The sequence below is a fragment of the Pelodiscus sinensis genome, chromosome 1 (genome assembly GCF_049634645.1).
Source record: "Pelodiscus sinensis isolate JC-2024 chromosome 1, ASM4963464v1, whole genome shotgun sequence".
NCBI lineage: Eukaryota > Metazoa > Chordata > Testudines > Trionychidae > Pelodiscus > Pelodiscus sinensis.
The window spans coordinates 193340809-193365184 of record NC_134711.1 but is presented as its reverse complement, the minus strand read 5'-3'; the positions used below and the strand labels follow the sequence as shown (position 1 = coordinate 193365184).

General features: G+C 42.5%; 1 protein-coding gene across 1 annotated transcript in view; it reads right to left on the bottom strand.

Annotated features, from left to right (window-relative positions):
• Nucleotides 1-24376, bottom strand: part of EFHC2 (EF-hand domain containing 2) — an 86431-nt gene that overhangs the window by 45622 nt on the left and 16433 nt on the right. Inside the window, exons 4-5 of the mRNA XM_006137936.4 lie at nt 9271-9494; nt 1963-2214 (exon numbers count right to left, since the gene is read on the bottom strand). Coding sequence (XP_006137998.2) covers nt 1963-2214; nt 9271-9494 — 476 coding nt within the window. The remainder of the gene's footprint in view (nt 1-1962; nt 2215-9270; nt 9495-24376) is intronic.

The window sequence follows — 24376 nt, the reverse complement described above, 5'->3', positions numbered from 1 at the left end:
TATAACCAGTGGTTGTATGAGATAATTTCATATGACTGTTTTGTGTGATTATTTTGAGTGACTATAGCGAGGTATGTTTATGCTACTGACCTCCAAAGCCGCTATGATGTTCAAACTATACATTCAAAGTATGTCTAGACTACATGGCACCGTCAACAGAGCCATGTAGATGAGTTTACTAGACATAGGAAAATGAAGCGGCGATTTAAATAATCGCAGCTTCATTTACATCAAAATGGCCGCCCGCTGTGCCGCCGATCAGCTGACCGGCACAGCGCGGTAGTCTAGACGCTCCGTGGTCGACAAGGGAAGCCTTTGTCGACCACTCTGGTAAACCTCGTTTCACGAGGCATACCGGAGCGGTCAACAAAGGCTTCCCTTGTCGACCACGGAGCGTCTAGACTACCGCGCTGTGCCGGTCAGCTGATCGTCGGCACAGCGCGGCGGCCATTTTGATGTAAATGAAGCTGCGATTATTTAAATCGCCGCTTCATTTTCCTATGTCTAGTAAACTCATCTACATGGCTCCGTCAAAGGAGCCATGTAGTCTAGACATACCCTCAGAGTCCTACCGTATGCCCAAGGGCATAGTCTCCTTCCATGAAGCAACTGGAAAGCAACGGTTAACACAACTAGAGTATTGCATATCTATACAATTCTGCTCTGAGGACTATTATTATTGCTGGTACAAGTTGTTATTATTATGTTATTGTAGCAAGTAAAAGCTACAGGCAGGATTGGAGCCACAAATATATAAAAGAGCTAGCCAGCATATTCTATTGTGATGTTATAATGAATGTTCCTATAGTAGGCTTTACATTTAGACTAATAATTTATTCTAATTATATAAACCAAAATAAATACAACACACTTTACAATGAAGAATCAATTAGATAGGCACATAACTAAAACAAATGTCATTATCTTTTAACATAACCCTAGTCCTTCCTGTATACTATCCCCATTTGCTGCACTTCCTCTAATTTCTAAATATTACCTCTTGCTGCACTTCCTCTAATTTCTATTGACTTCAAAGAGAAGGAGGCCCTTGATCCTAGTCCTTCATTGAGCACTGCAAGAGTACAGTGTCTGTTCAGTCAGAGCTCACTGAAAGACCAGGGTCTCACACTGTTAGCTCTTAAAGGCAGGGATCTGTTTGTTTTTTAAAATTAGTCTGTAAACATCTAAGACTTACAGAATTAAATATTATTACAAATATTAAAAGCAAAGGAGGGGGAATAATTAATTATTGCATTATTCCAGATTTATAATGGTGCACCTCTATCAGCAATATAAAAACAGAGTAACACTAAGATGATTCACACTCCCTGTGTTGAAACACTAAAATTTTAAGTAAGTTAAAGTGGACCTAAATTAATTAGTAGACCTCTAAGGCCTGATCCAATATCCATTGAAATCAGTGGAAGAACTTACATTGACTTCAGTTGGCTTTGGATCAGGCCCTATTTCCAAGAAGTTTACTTATATTGAACTGCTAGCAGCAATTTACATTACTGAATCCTAACACTGGATTTTTCCTAAGGATTTGGGAAAAAAATATGGTGCAATTCTGAATCCACATTAGTTTTATGATGGTGTAACTCCACTGATTTCAATGGACTTTCACTGATGTGCTAGAGTATTAAACTAATAAACTTAAACTTCTCCACTGAGATACTAAGGTGGGTAAAAGGAAATTGTAGAATACAAACTTATTAGCTCTTCCATGAGATTTAAGTAAAACAAACCCAAACCTAATTATTTTTTATAATTTTTTAACCGATTGTGTGATCAAATATGTAGGCAAGGAAAAAATCCTATAATTGTTGTGAGTCTCAATAATTTTGATAATACAGTATATTGTAATTATCATTTTACTCCTAACACAGGAACTTCAAAATAATGCATTCAAGCTTTTAGTTAACAAAGGAATTTTAATATGCTGTATTTTTTATTCTTCACCTTTGGTAGCTTCTTTCTATTGAGAAAAAGTGGAATAGCATCCCGGCCTGAATTTATTGGTATCACTTCTTTTACTTCAATAGTATCATCAGCCAAAAAATAGTGCAGAATAAGTTCTCGAGGGTCCCCAAACATGGATTCTGTATCATCCCACATACAGTAAAAGCGTAAAACATGTCCATCATGCTCCAAAAACTGCCTCAGAGTATCAAAACGCTCATAAGGACGCAAAGGTTTCATACTATCCGCAATCTGCAGATCAAGGAGAAATGAAAGAGACCTTTTTTAAAATTAAATAAGTTGTTCAACGACAGGAAAAAACCCAGGATAAAGACATGTTCTCAGATTAGTTTTTTAAGTGTTTCAAATTACATAATTTAGTGACAGTAAATCAAATGTACAACATAGCTAAAGAACTATTTTTAAAAAAAGGATATTCTCAGTATATTTTTGAAAAGAGCATTTATATTTAGACTTTTAAATCTTTGATTCGCCTGCTATAAATGGTCCTTCCAATCACACAATTGTCAAGGTTTTAATGATAAGATATTCATCATTTGTGCCACAAATGTTCCAGCAAATTACCTCTGGTACCCTCTGGGGTACATTTAATAATAAAACGTCACGCTCTTTGAGTTCCTTCAAAATATTTTATATCAGTAATTAACTATATGGAAGAAAGGTTACGCTAAAAAAAAATAAGGTTTTAACAGGTAATTATCTGATTATATAGAAACTTGAGCTACAAAGTGATGTGCATGATTTACACTTATTGAATGGAATATATTCTCTTCTCAGCATGCACTAATTGGGTATAAACAGGAATTACACATATGTGTCAAAAATATATATTCCCATTAATGCAAGTCTGAAAAGCAGCACTTTGCAGTCATAGAAAGTTCCAGGATGGACAAGTGTTGCACTGAATTTTATCCTGGGTTAAAGTTTTAGCCCCCAATTTAGGAAAATATATCCCATGCATGTAATCTACAGGGTCAGTTTAAGATGAAGGGATAGGCCCAACACCTAAAGTCATGTGATGAGTTCAAAATTTGTTTTTATTTGACAAAAAAAAAAGACTTTTCTAGCCCTTGTAGTTATGGTGAAAAGCTTGAAAATAGCAACAAAAGATAACTAATGCACAGATGTCTACACAGCTTTCAAGAGGTGCAGACTGCCTCATGAATCTTTAAGGGCTAGAAATCCCACTGTTACTTCTGGTCACTGTCATGGAAGAGCCTCAACAACAGGAAGAAAATGGGAGAGACAGACATGTGGGGTTTGAATTAAATGCTGCTACCGATGAAGCTGGCTGTAAACTCTTGGCCATAATTCCTACTGAGGGCAGATCAGAAAAAGAGAGCAATGCCTCCTGACCCCCATATTGGTGAAGGAGGAGACAGCCCTTAAAGAAGAGACCATGGGAAAATCTCTTGTTGCTATTCCCATTGCTTCTCTCTGATTTGTGGGGAGAAAGATCCCAAGTCCTGCAGAAAACACAAATCTATACCATGTTTAGGAAACTGATGCAAAGGGAGACTTGTTGGGATGCATGTCTGGAAGCTTGTGAGAGAGAGTGAATGCCAGACACTGAGTCCTAAGGATGCAAGAATGTGTTTCATGTAAGATTTACCTTTAATAAAATGGAGGGGGGAGCGGAGGGACGAATGATGACACGGGAAAGTGCCCAAATCAAGGAATCTAAAGTCACATATGTGCTTGGATTACAGAACCATAGGATAGGGTTAGAAGGGACTGCAAAAGTCAAATAGTTTAACTCTCTGCACGATATAGCATTTGTTGTGTCTATGATGGAGAGCCAGCCTCCTTTTGAAAGACTCCAGTGAAGGAGTTTCCACCACTTCCCTAGGCAGCCTGTTCCATTGGCCTACTGTGTTCTTAGTTAGGACGTTTTTCCTGAAGTTTAATCTAAAATCTGTTTTGCTGTAGTTTGAACCCATTGCCGCTTGTCCCCTCTTCTATGGCAAGAGAGAACAACTTTTCTCCACCTATGGCTGCCTTGCAACTAATTGAAGACCACTATCATATCCATCCTTAATCACCTCTTTTCCAAACAACATACCCATTTCCTTCAGCCTTTATTCATACAGCTTGTGGATCATCCCTTTGATCATCTTTGTCGCTCACCTCTGGATCTTTCCCAGTTTCTCTACAGCCGTTCAGTACTTTGGTGACCAAAATACCTAATCAGCACTGAGTAAAGCAGTACTATCCCGCCTGTGTCTTGAATGCTATGCCTATGTTAATGCAATTTTAGGTTACAAGTGCTTTTTTTGTAACAGCATCACATTACTGACTCATGTCAGGGGTTATGATAGTAGTTTTCAAGTATCCAAAAGGGTGTTAAAAGGAAGAGGAAGAAAAATTGTTCTCCTTGGCCTTTGATAATAGGACAAGAAGCAATGGGCTTAAACTGCAGCAAGGGAGGTTTAGACTGGACATTAGGAAAAACTTCCTAACTGTCGGGGTGGTTGAGCACTGGAATAAATTGCCTAGGAAGTTTGTGGAATCTCCATCATGAAGATATTTAAGAGCAGGTTAGATAGACATCTATCAGGGATGGTCTAGATGGCATTTGGTCCTGCCGTGAGAGCAGAGGACTAGACCTGATGATCGCTTGAGGTCTCTTTCAGTTATAGTATTCTGTGATTCAGTTATAGTATTCTGATCTACCACAATTCCCAGGTCATTTTCAGCAAGGCTTTTGCCAAGCCAGTTATTCCCCATTCTGTGTTTGTGTGTTTTATTTTTCTTCCCTTGGTGTAGCACCTCATATTTGTCTTTCTCCAATTTGGCTATAGCCCAGTTCTCCAATTTATCAAGATCCTTTGAATTTTAGCTTTATCTTCCCCAATACTGACAACCTCCCATGACTCCAAATAAATCTGCCTTTAAGAATGTTAAGGAGACGAGGTGGGTTAGGTAATAATATCCTCTATTGGCCTAACTTCTGTTGATAAGAGAGATAATCTTTTGAGTTTACAAAGAACTCTTCTTGAGGTCTAGGAAATGTACTCAGAGTGTCAAAATTGAATATAAAGTGGAATGGATTGTTTAGCATATGTAGTTAACACATGTTTCAAGGGACTATTAAGGTGAAGTGGCCTGTAAAACCCCTCCAATTATGGGGAAAAGAAAATGGCAGAGGGTGGGGCAGGCAGCTAGAGCAATTGTCAGTGGGTTACAGATCATTGTAATAAGCCATCAAGCCAATGTTTCTATTCAATCCATGATTTTTCTACCAAAGTTCTGAATGTAAGCTCCCAGGTTTGTCTTTTGAAAGTGTTGTGCAAGTATCCTTGGAGGATGGGGACTAATAGGTTTATTACAACCTAAGCAATGTCATAAGCAGGATGATGTGACTGGGTGTACAAACCCCACACTGCACAATAAAGGGCTACAGACATGCTTGGGTCTCAGACAGCTCTGCCCTGCTATACTTGCAAACAGGCACAGGATGAAGGAGGAGATTAAAAACAGCTCATTTGTGGGCATACCTGGGAAAGGGGACAGACTGTCAACCGTAAGCCCTAACGAAGAGCTGACTGAAGGCAGTAGCTTCCCAGACAACCACTGCCTGAAGCCCTTCCTAAGGGAAGGGAAAGGCAGACTCTACACACCAAGAGGTGGAGTCATTCCCCTCTGTCTCATTAACTCAGTTTATTCCCTTAATTTTTTGCTCATGGATGACCTCAGAAAGAGACTCTGAAGTGGCCTGGCTGGAGGACCAAGTCACAGGAAGAAAAAGAGGAGCACCCATCACCTGGAGATACCCAGCAGGGAGTGAGCTGCTATGCCATGCTTCACCACAAAGAGATGCCATCAGTGGTGAAGATCCTTCCTAGCCCTGGAAAGGGTAAGAACAAAGAGCGGCCATACTGGGTCAGATCAAAGGTCCATCTAGCCCACGGTCCCGTCTTCCAACAGTGACCAATGCCAGGTGCCCCCCAGAGGTAATGAACAGATTAGGCAATCATCAAGTGATCCCTATCACTCATTCACAGACTCTGACAAACAGAGGCTAGGGACACCATTCGTATCCATCCTAGCTAATAGCCATTGATGGACCTAGCCTCCATGAATTTATCTAGCTCTTTTTTGAGCCTTGTTAAAGTCCTGGCCTTCACAACATCCTCTGGTAAGGAATTCCACAGGTTAACTGCATGTTGCGTGAAGTAGTAATTCTTTCTGTTTGTTTTAAACCTGCTACCTATTAAGAAGACTGACTGACCCAAATTGTCAAACACCCTATCTCCACAGTTGTGTCACAGAGGACAGACAACATGGATCTCAAGCATTTTCTCCAGTGCACAACAGAAAACCAGCAGCTGCAACACCTGCAGGAAATGGTAGCCCAGTAGCAAAAGATGGCCCAGGCGTTAAAGGCACAACAGGAGGAACAGAAGCAAAGGCTGGTCCAATAGTTAAGGGTCCCAATGTAGCCCAGGGTCTTCCACAGGTTTCCCTCCAGGGCCTCTATGTCTCCAACTGCCAGTGAAACTCAATAAGATGAAACCTGAACATGACAGAGGCTTTCCTGGTAATGTCTGAGTGACTAGCAACAGAAACCCACTGTCCACCTGACCAATAAGCCACCCTGTGGGCACCTGACCTGATGGGAACAGCACAGGCTGCATACTGGGATCTGGGCAGTGTCATCCCAAGACTATGTACAGGTGAAAGCAGCTACACTCAACTACCTTGACATCATGGAAGAGACCTGCTGACAGAGAACTATGCCCTGGGAGCCTGGCTTTACATGGTTGTCCAGAAACTGAGACTGATCCTGAAAGAAGTTAAAGTAGAGATTTGGATAGGAACTGAGGTGGCCAAGCTCACAGTGAGTGGAGCAGTTTGCCCACACACTCTTCTATCTCGGGGTAGAGACGAGGAGCTCAAACACTGGCCAGAGTCGCTAGCTGATGCTGTCTGGCTGATGGAAGATTATCTAGCTATTGAAGTAGCTTTACCAGCATCACACAAGAACCTGCTTGACTCCAAAGGGGCCCCTTGTCTCATCAGCAAACCAGTAGAATGAGCTCAGAAGCACCAGTCTCTAAGGGGCGCCAGACTGGCCTTGATGGGAAATGTCAGCATCTCATGCCCTAGCCCCAGCAAACGTCGCAGGGACCTTTATGGGCTCTTCTACTGGAAAGGCAGGGATGGGATCAGACAGGCCACATAAGGAAAGGCACTAGTCTTACAGACAGTGCCCAACCAGCCAGCAGGGGGAGTATGTTCTTCATGTGGCCACCCTGAGTCATCAGGCTCACAACTGCCACTGCTTGAGCATGGTTATGGACCGCTATGGAAGGCAGGAAGCTGTGCCGATAAGCAATCCCTGGCTAAAGTAATGGTCTCAACACAGAGATGATGGGTCTGATGGATTCCCAATGAGGGCTGCCCCGGTCCAGATGACTTGGTCCCAAACCTACCCAGGAAGTATTGAATTCTTTCTACACTATATTCACAAAGAGACAAAACCCTATCCCACCGTACGCATGCAATTGACTGTAGGGGAAAACATGGAAGGCCTTTGCAGTGGAGCTAGTCCCAACACTTGCCTGCCCCATTATCTAGGTGTGAATTGGGAGCATTTCTGTGAGGTACTGAGGTAGTCTAAACCCGTCCCAGAGGGGTTAACTGAGGGACCTCTGGGAGACAGGCTCTCAAATCCTGCAAAACTGGCAGGTATATGTGAGGAGCAGGACCCTTGAGAGGGGGATCTATCCCAAACAACAAACTGATCTTGGCTCCCTAACAAGAGAGGGGCATCCTAACTAGAAGGACTGATTTCATCAAGAATCAGAAGAAAGGTTTATGACCATGTGCTAGTTGTGAACATCAACAAGCAAAGCAGTACCCCAGGGCAGGCAGACTGAATCAGCTGGAGAAAACAGACTAACAGGTGAGGTTCAGTTGCAACTTCTCTTTCCTTGGCCTCATAGATGTGTGGTTCTACCACTGTCCTCTCTGAAGTTACCCACATCATAAGAGGACCCAGACAGGATTCTAGATTGCTTTTTCTGGCTCAAAATTCACCAAGAAGTTACAGGCTCCTCCCCTAAATGCCAAGAAGTAGAACTTAAAAGAATGACAAAAGTCACTCTGGTCTGACTCCCGATAGTAAGGATACCATCTACAAATAGATGGTCTAGTTAAACAAGTCAACCAGAACCTGAAAAGGACATTAAAGTTTATTACTGAGGGTCCTCATCACTGGGATCATCTGATCCATCCCCTATTGTTTGCTACCCGAGAAGTTCCCCAATCATCTACTAGATTCTCTCCATTTAAGCTCTTACATGGGAAATAACCACAAGGAATTCTTTCTACCATCCAGCAGAGGGGAGGCATCTGGAGAATTGGTAGCAGAGTATTACAATTAGTATCTATATTAAAAGAGTTATATCCAGACCCACATGTGGTAAATCAGATTTATTAGAGTACATCTATACTGCACCCATAGCTCAAAATAAGATATGCAATTTGACTATGCAAATTGCATATCTTATTTCGATTCGTTTTCAAAATAGGCTATTTCAAAATTTGGCACGTCTACACAGCGCCAAATTCCGAAATAAAACACTATTTCAAGACATCCCTTATCCCTCATGCAATGAGATTTACAGGGATGCTGAAATAGTGTGTGTGCCATATTTCGCAATAGTGGATGTGTTCAAAAGACACGGGGTAGCTATTTTAAAATACCTTTGGTATCCCAAAATAGCATTGTGGTGTAGATGTACCCTTAGAGACAATCTCATTCTTTATAATTTGTCTCTAATAAATTTAACTCACCACATATAGGGCTGAAAGTAACTCATTTTATACAACTATTAAATGTAATATTGTGCAGTTACATGCTCACAAACTCCTATGTTCTTACAGTTTTTACTAATAGATAAGAACAGTTCTAACAAGCAAAGCACACAACAGACATTGTTTTGATTGTAAGAATTCCTCATGCTAGCTATTTCCCAAATGCTTTCCCTCTGCTTCAAAGTAGACGTACACATCAACAAAAAAATTGACCTGTCTGGAGCTACATTATGTACTATTGCTTTTGACAGTGAGCCAAAGTATACCAAATGGGGTTTTTTTTCTGCTTTATTTTTCTGTACCAATTCCAAATTTCATTCACATATGCCGTATTAAAACAGTTATTTGGAAACATTTTTAATTTGTTACAGCAAAACCAGTCTTATATAATTTACATTGCACATGACTTCACAAAGGTTTCTTTGTTTATAAAATTAGATTTTCACTACTATTGTCTTGACTTACCTTTTGCCTGTCTCTTGTGTATGGGTCTTCTGGATGATATGCCGGAGGATTTAATCTGACTCCCAGCTTCCTCAAAAAATTTTTTGTGAATTGATCACAATCTACAATCTTATACCTTCGGGCATAAAAGATCACATCTGTATTGATATTGAAATAATCTACCGTATAAAACTGATCTTCATTAGGAGGTGGAAGTGGAATCCGATGACGCCGAACAAGAGTTCCTGTATCAAAATTATACGTATCTTTACTCGAAGGATCAAATTTCACATTAACCAAGTAGGTTGGTTTGATTATTAAAAAAATGGAAGAACCCACATAAAATTTTAAAAAATCAGCAAACGTGAGACAACTATTCCTTTGTTCAGCAAAGATTGTGCACGTAAGTATATAAAGGGGATCTTTTTTCCTTACTATAATAAAATCATCATAATAATACATAACATTAATAACTTCCAGAAATTCGCAAATCATTCACCAAATACTGAGGTGAAACACACTGCTGTGATGCAGGTAAAGAAAATCATTACCTTCTGAGACCAAAATTTCCAGGTATTTTATTGAAGCCAAATCCCAGTCAGTTAGATCCCAGTACATGACTGGCAAGTATTCTCTAAACTGATCAACCATCCAAAGGGGTGGGAGGTCTTTGCCACTTCTATGGAGAAGCTAGGGCATCCCTTACTACCTTTTGCCACCAGTTATTTTCTGAAGAGAAAGGTGAAAAAAGTCACAAAAATAGCTAACATGCAAGGAGGGTGGCCAGCTGGATGATACAGTCTGGGAAACAAAGGATGGCAGTGCTGGGATGCCCCTGTACCTGACTCTACAGGGTGAGAACAGTAATCATCCACAGTGAGAGGAGGAGAGAATTGTCCTGCCCAGGAGACTCTAGCTAAACTTCCATGCATGGAGAGAGGGGCCTTCAGTTTAAGGTCATTAAGAAGTTGAAAGCAGGGGCAATATTGGAGTGATTGGACTGAAGTGGGGGAATGCAGGCCACTGACTTGGAGAGGAAGCTCAGGGTTCAGCAACATGACGAGGGCCAGAACCCTAACAGGGGGGAAAAAACTTTTCATTTTGAATCTAGACAATCTTGGGACTTGGTTTAATTTTCATTCTTTACATCACTGAAGCAAAGGACCAGCTCCCTGCAAGCCAGGTGACTGCTTATATCCATACTTAAAATGGGAAACCTCTATTGTTTTAGCAGCCAGACACTAGAGGATTTGTTCATACCTTAATTTTACTAGTGTTCACCATTATAGCATCTCAAAAAGACTTTGGGTTCATTCACTAATATTTGTAAACACCATCCTACCCCATGACATAGACAGCTTTAATATCCATCAACTGAAAAAAGGTAAATTAGTTTCCTGAGGCCTAGTTTTGCCACAGATGGTCTATAGCTAGAACCAGAACTCCTGAGTCTACATGCTGTGCAGCAACCACAAGCAAGGAAATAAAAGGCATTCATTGACTGATACAATGCCAAGAAGACTGAGGTTACTAACTATTGTAATCTCTTTCCAGAGGTTCTGAATGTTATTAAATCATATTAATCTTCAGACTGTTTGTTGCCCATGGGTAGCAACCCCCCCCCACCCCGAGCACGGTGGGTCCGCATCCCCTCCTTCTCCCGCCAAAACACAAGTGGTCCATGGCCCACCCCTACGGGCAGTCTGCAAGCTTTCCTGGCCACGCTAGAGCATAGGCAGCACACACTACCTCCCCCATGAAGTACAGGAGGCCAGCAGCCCCGTCCCTCTGGGGCACATTCAGCCTGTGGCATCTTCCACCCCTGAGCATGAGCCACTGGTGGACCACTCCTCAAACTATGGGTGGGCAGTGGTCCTGGCCCTCCCAGAGCAGAAGGAGGGTGGGCAGACAGACAGGCAGGCATCTCCCGAGCTCCTGCAGAGGTCACAAAACACCAGCTGTCTAACCATGCTTGACCCATCCACAGTAGCTTTAGTATTGCTTTAACAAGTTAAACCTCCTTTCCCCACACCCAAAAATAAACTAGCTGCAAGCATCTATCTTAGAGACAATTGCTCTCCATGTGGAATCATGGAAGTCAAAACCAGATGCCAATTCATTCCGATTTTCAGAGTAGTGAACCAAATAAATAAATACATTTTCCAGTGTGTTTGCCCCTAGTTTCACATTACAGTTTGGCTGTGTCTAGACTACATGCCTCTGTCGTCAGAGGCATGTAGATTAGACACATAGGCAAAGGCAAATGAAGCCGCGATTTAAATGATCGCGGCTTCATTTACATTTACATGGCTGCCGCGCTGAGCTGACAAACAGCTGATCAGCTGTTTGTCCGCTCCGCGCGCTAGTCTGGACGCTCCCCTGCCGACATCAAAGCCCTTTGTCGGCAGCCCCGTTATTCCTCGTGGGATGAGGTTTACTGGGGCTGCTGACAAAGGGCTTTGATGTCGGCAGGGGAGCGTCCAGACTAGCGCGCTGAGCGGACAAACAGCTGATCAGCTGTTTGTCAGCTCAGCACGGCAGCCATGTAAATGTAAATGAAGCCGCGATCATTTAAACCGCGGCTTCATTTGCCTTTGCCAAAAAAACAAATCTACATGCCTCTGCCGACAGAGGCATGTAGTTTAGACGTACCCTTTAAGTCCTATGTCACTGACCTGACCTCTCATTGGAAAATAATTATGAGCAACTATCTGGGCCAGTCCAACTCCAGACTTGGATAACCACTATAAACCACAGTCTGCTCTATGGAGTCATACAATGATTTGCAAAGATTCTACCTCTGAGGTTATGATGTATCGGTGTACAGCCTCTGGGCATATTTGGACCATGTCTCCACTAAGGCAATGAATCATTGCAAATACTCTAATTAATATTAACATGTTAGCTGGTCATGGTTAACACCCAGGTCTTATGAGGTAATCCCTCAGCCAAAGCCTGCAATGACTCAGGTGTGCTGCAGCAGCCAATGCACAAGCCAGGACCAGGTCTGATGAGCCCCTTGGACAGCTATTTATCCCTCACAAAGAGCAGTCGGCCAGTCTATGCGATGTCACCACTTGGATGGGAACTCTCCCTCTGCCCTGTGTGGTTACAGACTGTCTGGGCTTCCAGCCTGCTCTCACCAGCTGGCCCTACACAAGCATCCACTTGAGCCTGCCCAAAGCACCTCCATCTCTGCCTCACCAAGTCACACAGTTGCTGTCTGGACAGGTCTCCCCTTGGGTTAACCATGTCCTGCTATATGTTTTTAAACATAACTATCCTTATTGATACAAAGGGCAAAGTCATGCTTAAATATCATTTTAGGTAAATATGTTTTTTTAACATGATGCATTTTGGCAGTGTAGACAAAGAATCAGAGAGTAAGCTTTCAGCTATTTTTCAATGGATACTGTTGCTGGGTAGGTAGGAATTTCTTTGCCAATATCTTGTGCAGAAGGTGTCAAAAGCACCCTATTTTAAAATTAAATATTACAGTAAAAGCTGTGTCGTCTGGCCCCATGCCAACCACATAGCTCTATCAACTGGCATTTCTGACCCTCCGATTTATAGTCCAGTTGGCATGGGGCCAGCAGGCTCCCTACCTGGGTGCGCATGGCTCCCTGGAATCTGAATTTACACAGAGGAACAACCAAGGGAGTGCCATGTGTTGCCCCCACCCTGACCCGGCCTATGCTGTTTCCCACAACTCTCATTGGCTGAGAACAGTGAACTGCTGCCCCAGGGAGTTGTGGGGCTTTGTGCTGGTGGACACTCAAAGCCCGGTGGACACTCAGGTAAACAAGCAGTCTGGCAGCCCGTTAGCGGCTAACCTTGTCAAATAACGCGCAGCCAGCGCACTGGAGGTCCCCGCCCCTGCTTTAGCCTGATGAATGTGAGATTCAATAGAAGTTGTTCAGCACAGTTTACGCTTTTATTATCCTGTTTTCATCAGGAGAAAAAAAAATTTCTGCATCAGGAAATTTGCCATAAGAATCCATTATAAGAGGACCTTTATGCTCAACTAATCAGTCACTCAGAACATTCTGAGATCTCCTTTTTAAGTAGATGTCCCTTCATACAGTGGAGCATCCAACAGACTAGTCTACCACATTACTGATTTTATATTTTTTAATCTCCTGCTGGTCAGTTGGGCCAACCCCCTTCTTCATTACACTCTTGTTTTGCAATCTGGAGTATGGCTTCTTTTCTGCACCAGCCTATTGTAAGAACATTTATTTTCACTATGTGCTTATGCCAGGAGCCAGAACATGTAATCTTTCTTGGCATGACTGGTGGGCTGACTCCCTGTGATCCTTATTGGTGTCCGGAGGACAAGTAGTGAATAATATATTTTTAGAGCACCTCTGCCTGTTTCTTTAAAGTGTGCTTTTATTTTTTATTTGGACAAGTCCAATAGCTGCTTACAAGAGAGCTTTAATTCCAAAAATGGATGCAAGGAAACCTTAGGGTTTGATTGTAATCTTACTGAGCAGAGCAAGGAACAAATGATGTCAAAACTGCCTGCTTACTCCCAAACTTCACAGGGAAAGTAAACAGCTCCAGCACTCCGCCTGGTACATCTTCCACACTGGCTCAGCTGTGCTGGTCCATGCACTTGAGTAAAGCGAAGAGGAGGGAAATGAGTGAAGTTTTCACTCTGATAACTCAAAGCCTCCCAGCACAGAACAGGGGAGTAGCACCCCAGGAACCACTGCTCTCCCCACAATAGAAAAAACAAGCCTGGGATGTCAGAGGGCTCCTTGTATCCACTCACCAGTGTGAGCCTGCAGCAAGGGTATGACCTGGCCCTTAATGAACATGACAGAATCCTGATTATCTAAAGGTTCCAAGAAACATCATTAAACCTTCATAGAATCAGTGATTCAGTTAAACTGGAGCTAACTGCAACCCCGCTTGCCTGATTGCACTTTCCTCTCCAGCCAGCTGGCCTTGGGGAAGCCAGCCAGCAGGCAGTTCTGCTCTCCTTTTCAGCTAGCTGACCTTGGGGAAGCCAGCCAGCTGCTTAACTGTGCTCTAGATTATGGGGCCTAGGCTGCACTAGAAACTACAGTTAACCCCATAGGACATAAATGACTTTCATAACAGAGAGCATCAGCCAGCCAGGGTTCAGTTAGCTGCGAATTATGAAATGCAGCTTAGAATCATCCTATCTTGTCTCTGCATGTGAAGGACTTCTTTTTGCTGCTCTGCAGTAACACTCTGACTCTGGAAAGATTCAGGTGGAATTGTTATGTGTTCTCAAGATTATTGATCTCACCTTGACTCTGTGCTCCCATATCCTTAATTAGTTTTGTGTACAGGCAGTTCCCGGGTTACATGGATCCGACTTACATCAGATCCCTACTTACAAACGGGGTAAGGCAACCCCGCACTAGTTGCTTCCCCCCAGCAGACCAGGGAGACGCGAAGCTAGCGCCCCCTCCCCAAGCAGACCAGGGAGACGCGGAGCGGCTTTTCTCAGCAGACACCTCAGCTTGAGAATAAAGGACTGAGGGAAGTGAGGTGTGGGAGAATAAAACTGAGCTCTGGAGAAATGTTTGGCTAGAGTTTCCCCTACAATATGTACCAGTTCCGACTTACATACAAATTCAACTTAAGAACAAACCTACAGTCCCTATCTTGTACGTAACCCGGGGACTGCCTGTATTTTGATTGTACTGGTATTTTTAGCTTTTTAGTTTCTGGTTTCTCAAGTCAGTTTCAATTTGAACTCACAAAACATGACTGAATGTATTTGTTTCTCGGCTTGGATAGCTTTCTTCAAATGCTTCTAAGGGCTTGTGTACATACTCTACAGGAGAGAGATTTCTAAAGAACACTAATTGCCCCACACAGACCCTGCTGGGGTGCACTAAAGATTCCTTTTAATGGAGTACTCCTGCAAACGGCACTACATTAAAGAGCATCATTAATGTAAAACATATGAGTTTTAGAAATCACACCCCTACAAAGTGCATTACCCCACCATGTAAAACAAGCCATATTTTTTCCTACTTTAGCAATTCATCTTCCAGCATTAAATCTAGTTTACAATTTTAGTTTCTTCACAGCAGCTTTTCTTGCATTTTGTATATTTCCACCTCCATGTATTGTTGCCAATTTCACAGAAACTTTTCTCAAGTCTCTGAAAATCATTTCTGGCCATCCTTTACTCTTAGGGAGTTTTGATTACTAGTACACACAATCAAGAGAAGAAAGTGGGGATGGCTAGGCCACACTATCAGAAAACCTTCATCCAGCATAGGCCGCCAGCATGGAACCTGCATGGAAAACACAAAAGAGGAAGACCTCGGACAACCTGGAGAAGATCTAATGAGATTGAAGGACAACAACTGGGGTATTCCTGGAGTGAGCTAGAAGTTTTGTCTCAAGACAGAGTGAAGTGGAGGAGACTTGTAGATGACCTATGCTCCACTTGGAATACAAGGGTTTAAGGAGAAGAAACACACACTTTCTGCTGTTTTCATTTTTAAGCTAATTCTTTTTGCGTTTCTAAATTCATTATTTTTGCTTCTGAAAAACTTCTTTTTCATTTGTATCTACCTTAGACTCTTCTCTCAGTACATAAGTATACATAAGACTCTTTCCCCAAAGCAGGGAGTACTAGTTGCAACTGAGAGCCCAGCGGATAGCTCACAAGCTATCCAGCATGCTCCAAGAGGCCCACACAGGACCCCATCTCCTATCTATACTACATAGGATACATCAGCAACTGGAAAGATCTCATGGGGAGTGGACAATGGGAAACCCAAGCCTCTTCACTGAAGCAACCATTTGCAGCTCAAAGTGTAGGAAGCAAATCAAGGCCCTTAGCCACCCCAGCAGTACCACCACTCAGCTATCTTCTCATTTAATCCACTCTCCTTACTCCAACAATTCCTTCTCTAATTCAACCTTGAGTGCTCCTCCCTCTCCTCCAAAAGATCCGTATGTTTTCAGTAATTATTGAATGCCTTTCCAAAAAACACCAGATGGATGTTTTTGTAGTTAAGACACTGGACTGGCATTTAGGAGAGACAGGTTCACTTCCTGGTTCTGCCAGATTTCCTCTGTGGCTTTGTACAAGACACTTAATTTCTCTGCCTCAATTCCCCAACTGTATGATGAGAATGATTTTACTTGCCTCTTTAACAAAGGTATTGAAAGGTTAAACCCATTAACACTGGAAGTCCTCTGAGGATGGGGAGAGAAGCTGGTGAGGGGAAGGGGCCATTTTCCTAAGAGTACAGGTTGAGTCTGTCCAAGAAAACACTCTCAACCTCTTGCAAACCCCTGCCCCAGAGAGTTGACTTCCCCATTAATGAAGCCTTGCTGGAGCTGGTAAAAACCCTCTGGCAGAACCTCACTTCTATACCAACCACCACCCTGAATGGGTGGACTTCTATACCAACTCCAGCAAGTCAGTATTGCAGTCTCTGCTCAGGTGATCTGAATTCACTCCATCTGCAAAGGAGCTGCAAATGAGTGACCTGCAGTGGAATTTACATGTGTACAATCACTCAAAAGAAAAGAAAAAAAGTCACTTACCTGGATAGCAGATGTTGTTCTTAGTGTTGTATTGTGCACATGTACATTCCACAACCCACCCATCTTTCCCATGACATTAGATGTCAGCATGAAGGAATGGAGAGGGAAGCAGCAAACAAGCTTGTCTTATGCCTTGAGTGGGTGCATAAGGGGCTGTGTGCTATCTAATGGTCTTGCTGGCATTTCAAACCACCTGTTAAACTGTGATGTGATGGGGGGATCTAGAATCCCTCAGAGAAGCCCGCAATTACTAAAGCAAAGAAAACAAGTCCCGGTCCTTGAGACCCAGCATCCTGGTACAATGTCTATAATGGGATTTTAAAAGTCATTCAAGATGATTTCCTCCTTTTTAGAGTCTGAAGAAATGTAGGTTTCTTCAGAAAAGGGAGAGGCAGTCCTCAATGTAATCTGCAGTGGTGAGGGGATGGAAGACATCAGCAGATCCAAAGAAACCCAGGGATACCTGGAGCACCAATAAGGTGATCAGTGCTGGCAATACCAATGGTGCTTACATAGTAACGCGGAAAGACATATTTTCTGTGCATACTATGTCAATTGCGCTGGCAATGCTAAACATGCCGGTGGCGGTGAGTGTGTCAAAGATGCTGAGTGCCAAAGACACTAAGCTGCTCCAACTGGAGCTGGGTAAAATCTGCTATGGGGAAGCACAAAAATTCCCTTGACGAGTCAACAAGACTGAGACAGGTACGTCTTCAACTAGGATAGCTGTAGAGCCAGCAGTGCCAATAGGGCCTCAATCAGCTGAAGATGTACACATGAAGATGTACCAAGTATGGATGAAGACACTGGTCTTAATGGTGCCAAAGGAGCCGAAGTAGACAAGGTCGCACCAATGAAGTGGTCATGCTAGTGACACCCAAACCAGTACAGGAGTGCTTACTGGAAGCCTTTTTATGAGGTGAAGAGTCAGAATGCTGGGAGCGCTCTGAGGAGATTATATGTGATGTTTTCCCCTACACATGTGTTTGGGATCCCAGGTAACTAGAAGAGCACTTCCTGTTGACTTGATTTCATTATTTTATTGCTGGAGTCCAGTTAGGAAAAAGGGCACATGACCTGCTTTATCAGATGGGTTTTGAGGCACAAACCCCTCTGATTCTTAGGGTGCGTTTCTACTGCAGGGCTTACCTCGAAATAAGCTATGAAAATTGAGCTATGTCAACTGCATATCTTATTTTGAAATAGCTGATTTTGAAACAGAGAGCACCCACACAGGACTTATTTCAAAATACAGCGCTCTTCCTCCAACTTCCCTTACTCCTCGTAAGAACATAAGAACAGTCATACTGGGTCAGACCAAAAGTCCATCTAGCCCAGTAACCTATCTGCCAACAGTGGCCAATACCAGATGCGCTAGAGGGAGGGATCTGAGAGAGGCTAAAGATACCATTCCTACCCATGCTGTCTAATAGCCATTGATGGACCTAACCTCCATGAATCTATCTAGTTCTTTTTTGAACCCTGTTAAAGTTCTAGCCTTCACTGCATCCTTTGGCAAGGAGTTCCACAGGCTGACTGTGCGCTGAATGAAGAAAAACTTCATTTTGTTTGTTTTAAACCTGCTGCCTATTAATTTCATTTTGTGGCCCCTAGTTCTTTTATCGTGGGAATAAGTAAATAACTTTTCCTTATTCACTTTTTCCATACCAGTCATGATTTTATGGACCTCTATCATATCCTCCCCCTTAGTCTCCTCTTTTGTAAGCTGAAAAGTCCAAGTCTTTTTAATCTCTCTTGATATGGGACCTGTTCCAAACCCCTAATCATTTCTGTTGCCCTTCTCTGAACTTTTTCCAACACCAATATATCTTTTTTGAGATGAGGCGACCACATTTGTATGCCGTATTCAAGATGTGGGCGTATCATGGTTTTATACAGAGGCAATAAGGTATTTTCTGTCTTATTCTCTATCCCTTTTTTAATGACTCCTAACATTCTACTTTCTTTTTTGACTGCTGCTGCACACTGTAATCCTCGTACAATGAGGGTTACAGGAGTCGGAGTAAGAAGTCCTCCAGCTTGACAGCATTTTGACACTATTTCAAAATAACTGCTTGCTGTGTAGATGCGGACTAAGTTATTTCGGAAAAGTGCTAGTTATTTCAAAATAGTGTTGCAGTATAGACATACCCCTACTCCCGGCAGCAAAGGAAGTATAAGTTCTACATTTGTCCTTCACCAAACCAAATCAAGAAGATTTTATGCCTGTGTGACACAGTGAAAATGTGATACATTGTTTGAATCCTGATGATTTTTCTTCATTCCAAATGAACAGATTTTTCTGAACTAGAACTAATTAGCTACACTCATTTAAACAACAAGAAGTCCTATGGTACCATAAAGACTAACAGATTTGGGCATAAGCTTTTGTGGTAAAAACCACTTAGTCAAATGCCATTTGACAGCATCTGACAAAGTGGTTTTTACCCATGAAGGCTTATGCCCAAATAAATCTGTTAAGACTTTAAGGTAGCACAGGATAAGTGGCTCTACTCCTGAATGGTACTCCTAAGGATCACTATAATATAAATTATAATAATAAATAATATTAACAACATTAGACCATTGTTGAATCTACAACTGAATGTACGTGGCAACTAGTGTTTTTGGATTTTTTTTTAATAACAGTGCTTTCAAATGTTCTCTTTGCTTCAGTACATTTAATGTGCTAAGGATACGCAATTCACCACTAATAGGAGTTTATTATCAATTACTGTGTTCAGCCAACTATGTGAGTCTGTTAAAAATCTTCTGTAAAATCTACTTTCCTAGGTTTTTTTAAAAAGCCAAGCTATTACACACGTCTTACCTTTCCCAAGTGTTTTAACACAAAATACAAATTCCTTGTGGACACATTGCATTTTACAGCTTGCCAGCATCAGGCTACTGAAAGTTCACCAGCTGCCATGAAATTTAGAACATTTAAAATCTTCATATTGTCTGTATGGACCATTTTATTCAAATGAAATAAAGATTGCCTGAAATCTGTAATCTGATTGGCTGAAGAGGCTTTCTGTCCATATCATCTCCCTACAGATCAGCAGTTTTCAAACTTTGAGCTGAGCCTCCACTTTGAGTTATTATTTTTGGTTGTGCTCCCTGATAACTGCCCCTCCCACCTTGTATTTTCAGGATGGGAGAAGGTACATGCAACTGTCTCTGGGAGCAGAGCCAGAACCGGGCATGCACATGTTAACACTGAGGTGAGTCGAGGGGTAGATGTGGCACTCTCTGCTCAACACCCTTTCTTGCTGCACAGTGCTGGCCCATGCAACCCTAGATATTTCTCAATGGCCCCCTACAGGCAGATGCCACACAGTCTGACACTTCCTGGACACCACAGTACAAATCAACAATGGAAAATTAGACACCACTCTCTACAGAAAACCCACCGACTCATACAGTTACCTACATGCTTCCAGCTCCCATCCAGAACACACCACATGATCCATCGTCTATAGCCAAGCCCTTCGATACAACCGCATCTGCTCTAATCCCACTGACAGAGACCAGAAGCTTCAGGATCTCTATCAAGCATTTATAAACCTCAACTACCCACCCAGAGAAATAACAAAGCAAATTGAAAGAGCCAGACGAATACCTAGAAACCATCTACTTCAAGACAGACCCAAGAAAACCAACAATAGAACACCACTTGTCATCACCTACAACCCCCAACTTAAACCTGTCCAACACATTATCAATAAACTACAGCCTATACTGGACCAGGATACCATACTCAAAGAGGCTCTGGGAGACAGACCCATAGTCTCCTATAGACAACCACCTAACCTCAAGATGATTCTTACCAACCACCACAGGACATACCACACTAATACCAACCCTGGTACCTTTCCTTGCAACAAACCCCGTTGCCAGCTTTGTCCACATATTCATTCTGCTGATACCATTATTGGACCTAACCAAGTGAGTTATAAGATCAAGAACACATATTCCTGCGCATCCAGAAATATAATCTATGCTATCATGTGCCGAAAGTGTCCGTCTGCTATGTACATTGGACAAACATCTCAGACACTTCGCCAAAGGATTAATGCCCACAAAACAGATATCAGACAAGATCACAAAGAAAAAACAGTTTCTTGCCTTTTTAACCAGAAAGGACACTCTCTCAGGGTGTGTCCAGACTCCATGCCTCCGTCGACGGAGGCATGTAGATTAGCCAGATCGGAAGAGGGAAATGAAGCCGCGATTAAAATAATCGCGGCTTCATTTAAATTTAAATGGCTGCCCCGATCTGCCGATCAGCTGTTTGTCGGCAGATCGGGAGAGTCTGGACGCGATGCCCCGACAAAGAAGCCTTTCTTCATCGACACAGGTAAGCCTCGTGAAACCAGGTTTACCTGTGTCGATGAAGAAAGGCTTCTTTGTCGGGGCATCGCGTCCAGACTCTCCCGATCTGCCGACAAACAGCTGATCGGCAGATCGGGGCAGCCATTTAAATTTAAATGAAGCCGCGATTATTTTAATCGCGGCTTCATTTCCCTCTTCCGATCTGGCTAATCTACATGCCTCCGTCGACGGAGGCATGGAGTCTGGACACAGCCTCAATGACTTAACCACCTGCATTCTGCTACAAAGACCTTTTACATCTGCACTTGAAAGGGAATCCTCTGAACTGTCATTCATGTTAAAATTCGACACTTTCCAAAAAGGACTCAACAAACACTTGAACTATCTCACCCATTACCAAGATAGTTTCCCCAATTATCACCTCTAATACCATTAACTCACAAACATCCCACTCTCCCTACCTCTAATATCATCAATTCACAGACACTTACCTTCCTTCCTTCCCCCCCCCGCAACCTCCTCCTGTTCTGCAATGTGATTTGTCCTTTTCATATTTGTTCATTTTTTTAATTGTATCCTTTGGTATATATGGTTGGGACTACTTTCTTCCACTATTTGATCTGAGCAAGTGGGTCTGGCCCACGAAAGCTCATCATCTAATAAACCATCTTGTTAGTCTTTAAAGTGCTACATTGTCCTGCATTTTGCTTCAGCTACCCCAGACTAACACGGCTACATTTCTATCACTAGTCTGAAAACCTCTGCGATAGACACACTGGAATTATAAAGCCTCTTCACCAGCCCATGTGGCAACATAGGTTAATGCTTCAAGATTAGTTGTATGCAGTGTAGTTGTAGCCTTGTCAGGCCCAAAGAATTTTAGAAAGACAAGGTGGATGAGACAATATCTCGTATTGAACCAACCGTGAAAGCTTGTGTCTCTCACCAACAGATGTTGGCCTAACAACAGATACTGCCTCACTCACCTTGTCTCTCAAGAATAGTTGCTAATTCAGGATACAGAGTTGTAGAAGTCACAAAGTTCTTCCAGATACACTTTTGTATAGTGCACTGCAACTATTTTTGCTACTCTACAATAATGTTCAAAATAAGTTACAGTATCTAGGCCCCAAAAAAAGTACTCAGTAGCAATTAGCACTAGCTTCAAATCAAGTATGTAGGGGTATGTCTACACTACCACCCTAGTTCGAACTAGGGTGGTTAATGTAGGTAACCGAAGTTGCAAATGAAGCCCGGGATTTAAATATCCCAGGCTTCATTTGCATCTTGCCGGGTGCCGCCATTTTTAAATCCCCAGTAGTTCGGACTCCGTGCCCATGGCTACACAAGGAATGAGGAGTAACAGTAGTTCGAATTAGAAAGCCTAATTCGAACTACCTACTCCGTGCCGCGTGTAGCCGCGGGCACGGAGTCCGAACTACCGGGGATTTAAAAATGGCGGCGCCCAGCAAGATGCAAATGAAGCCTGGGATATTTAAATCCTGGGCTTCATTTGCAACTTCGGTTGCCTACATTAACCACCCTAGTTCGAACTAGGGTGGTAGTGTAGACATACCCTAGGAGTTTAGTCAAAGCCTTCCAGTCCCTGCTGGAACCTGAGCAATCTGCATGGAACACTAAGTCCAATGGGCTAGCCTCACCAACCCTTACCTCTGCATGGGAAATAGTGAAAAATATTGACTCAAAAACCCAAATCTAATGGAACAGAGAGTGTGGCCTTGCTCTGTCTTGCTTTGGGAAGAACTTGCAGGTTTGTTTCACTAAAGTGGCACCCTATGACAAATGGCAGGCCCTCAAGCTTTGGGTGCACCAACTGTTCAAGATCATTTTAGTAGCCAAGAACAAGCTGTGAACATCTCACCCAGAAGTAGCTTCTCTTATTGTGTCTCACAGGAACCAAAGAATGGGTTTACCTGACTGCTACCTCAAAACTCTCACAGACAGAGGGTTTACATTCTTCGTATCTTCCCAGGTTAAGGGAATCAGAGATTTGACAAGCCTTCATCCAGAGCCTGAAAGAGCATTTGCCCAGGTAGGATTAGTATTGCCAACTAGAACCAGTGCTGACTCTCTGCTGATCAGCCAGCAAGACCTCTGACTGCAAGAAGGGACACTCAACAATAAGAGAGGCAGTGTCAGTCAGTACACAATGCACTGTCTTAACAAGAGACTCCTGGATGCTTATCCACCTCTTCACCGATCAGTAGAACTGCATGGATATAAAAATTTGGATCTGCATTTGTGATCATTTATTTGTATCCAACTCGTAATCTGCACTCCACCTTTTATATGTATCCATATGCACTCCCTATTTCACTGCTGAGTCCTGTGTGGATACAAAAAAAATGAATCTGTATCTAAGATGATAATCAGTATAACCACATCTGAATCCGCAGATGGTGATATGCACAGATATAAAGTGGATTTGCACGGTTCTACTAATCAGTTAGGTAGCACCTCTCCATCTAACTTCTTTGACAGATTGGGAAATTAATAATACTTATCTATTTCAACAAGGACTGTAGTGACAGAGAAGATAATGTGTGCATATTAATATATGTACTAAAATTCATCAGAATATACACAAAATACTCCAGTTGTTGGAGAGACATAGTGGTCCCCAGCCCTCTTGTTTATTTGTACTATTATCTTTTGCAAATGTTTCAAATACTATCAATCATATAGCTAGACCCATAAAAGGCAAGGAACTGGAGCTGCACTACACTTCTGCTGAAAGGGAATGGTCTGCAAATCACACAGGTTTTATGTGAAATCAGTCCACTAGATTTTGAGTATATCCCAAAATATCAATTCACTAGTCATCCCCTAACAGGCTGGCCCTATGCATACTGGTGGAAACACAGTGGACAGGAGCCAGTTAATTTGAGTGTTGGCAACAAATTATTTAGCTGGCCCCCTCAAACATGCTAAGACCAGCACTAGTAATAAAAGCACTGACAGTTGTATAATATACAACTTGCTTTTGGAAAACTAAGAGTTTTACACAACCATGCTGACAGACTCATGTAATTTCAATCGCAGCTGTGTAAAAATAGAGACTTTTCCCAGCAGTTTGGTCACAGAATGTTCTATCAAAAACAAGATGTTTTTCTAGTAGGACTGGATCCTCTAACCTGAAGCCTATGAGGAAGTTGAAGCAAAATGCAGGACAATGTAGCACTTTAGAGACTAACAAGATGGTTTATTAGATGATGAGCTT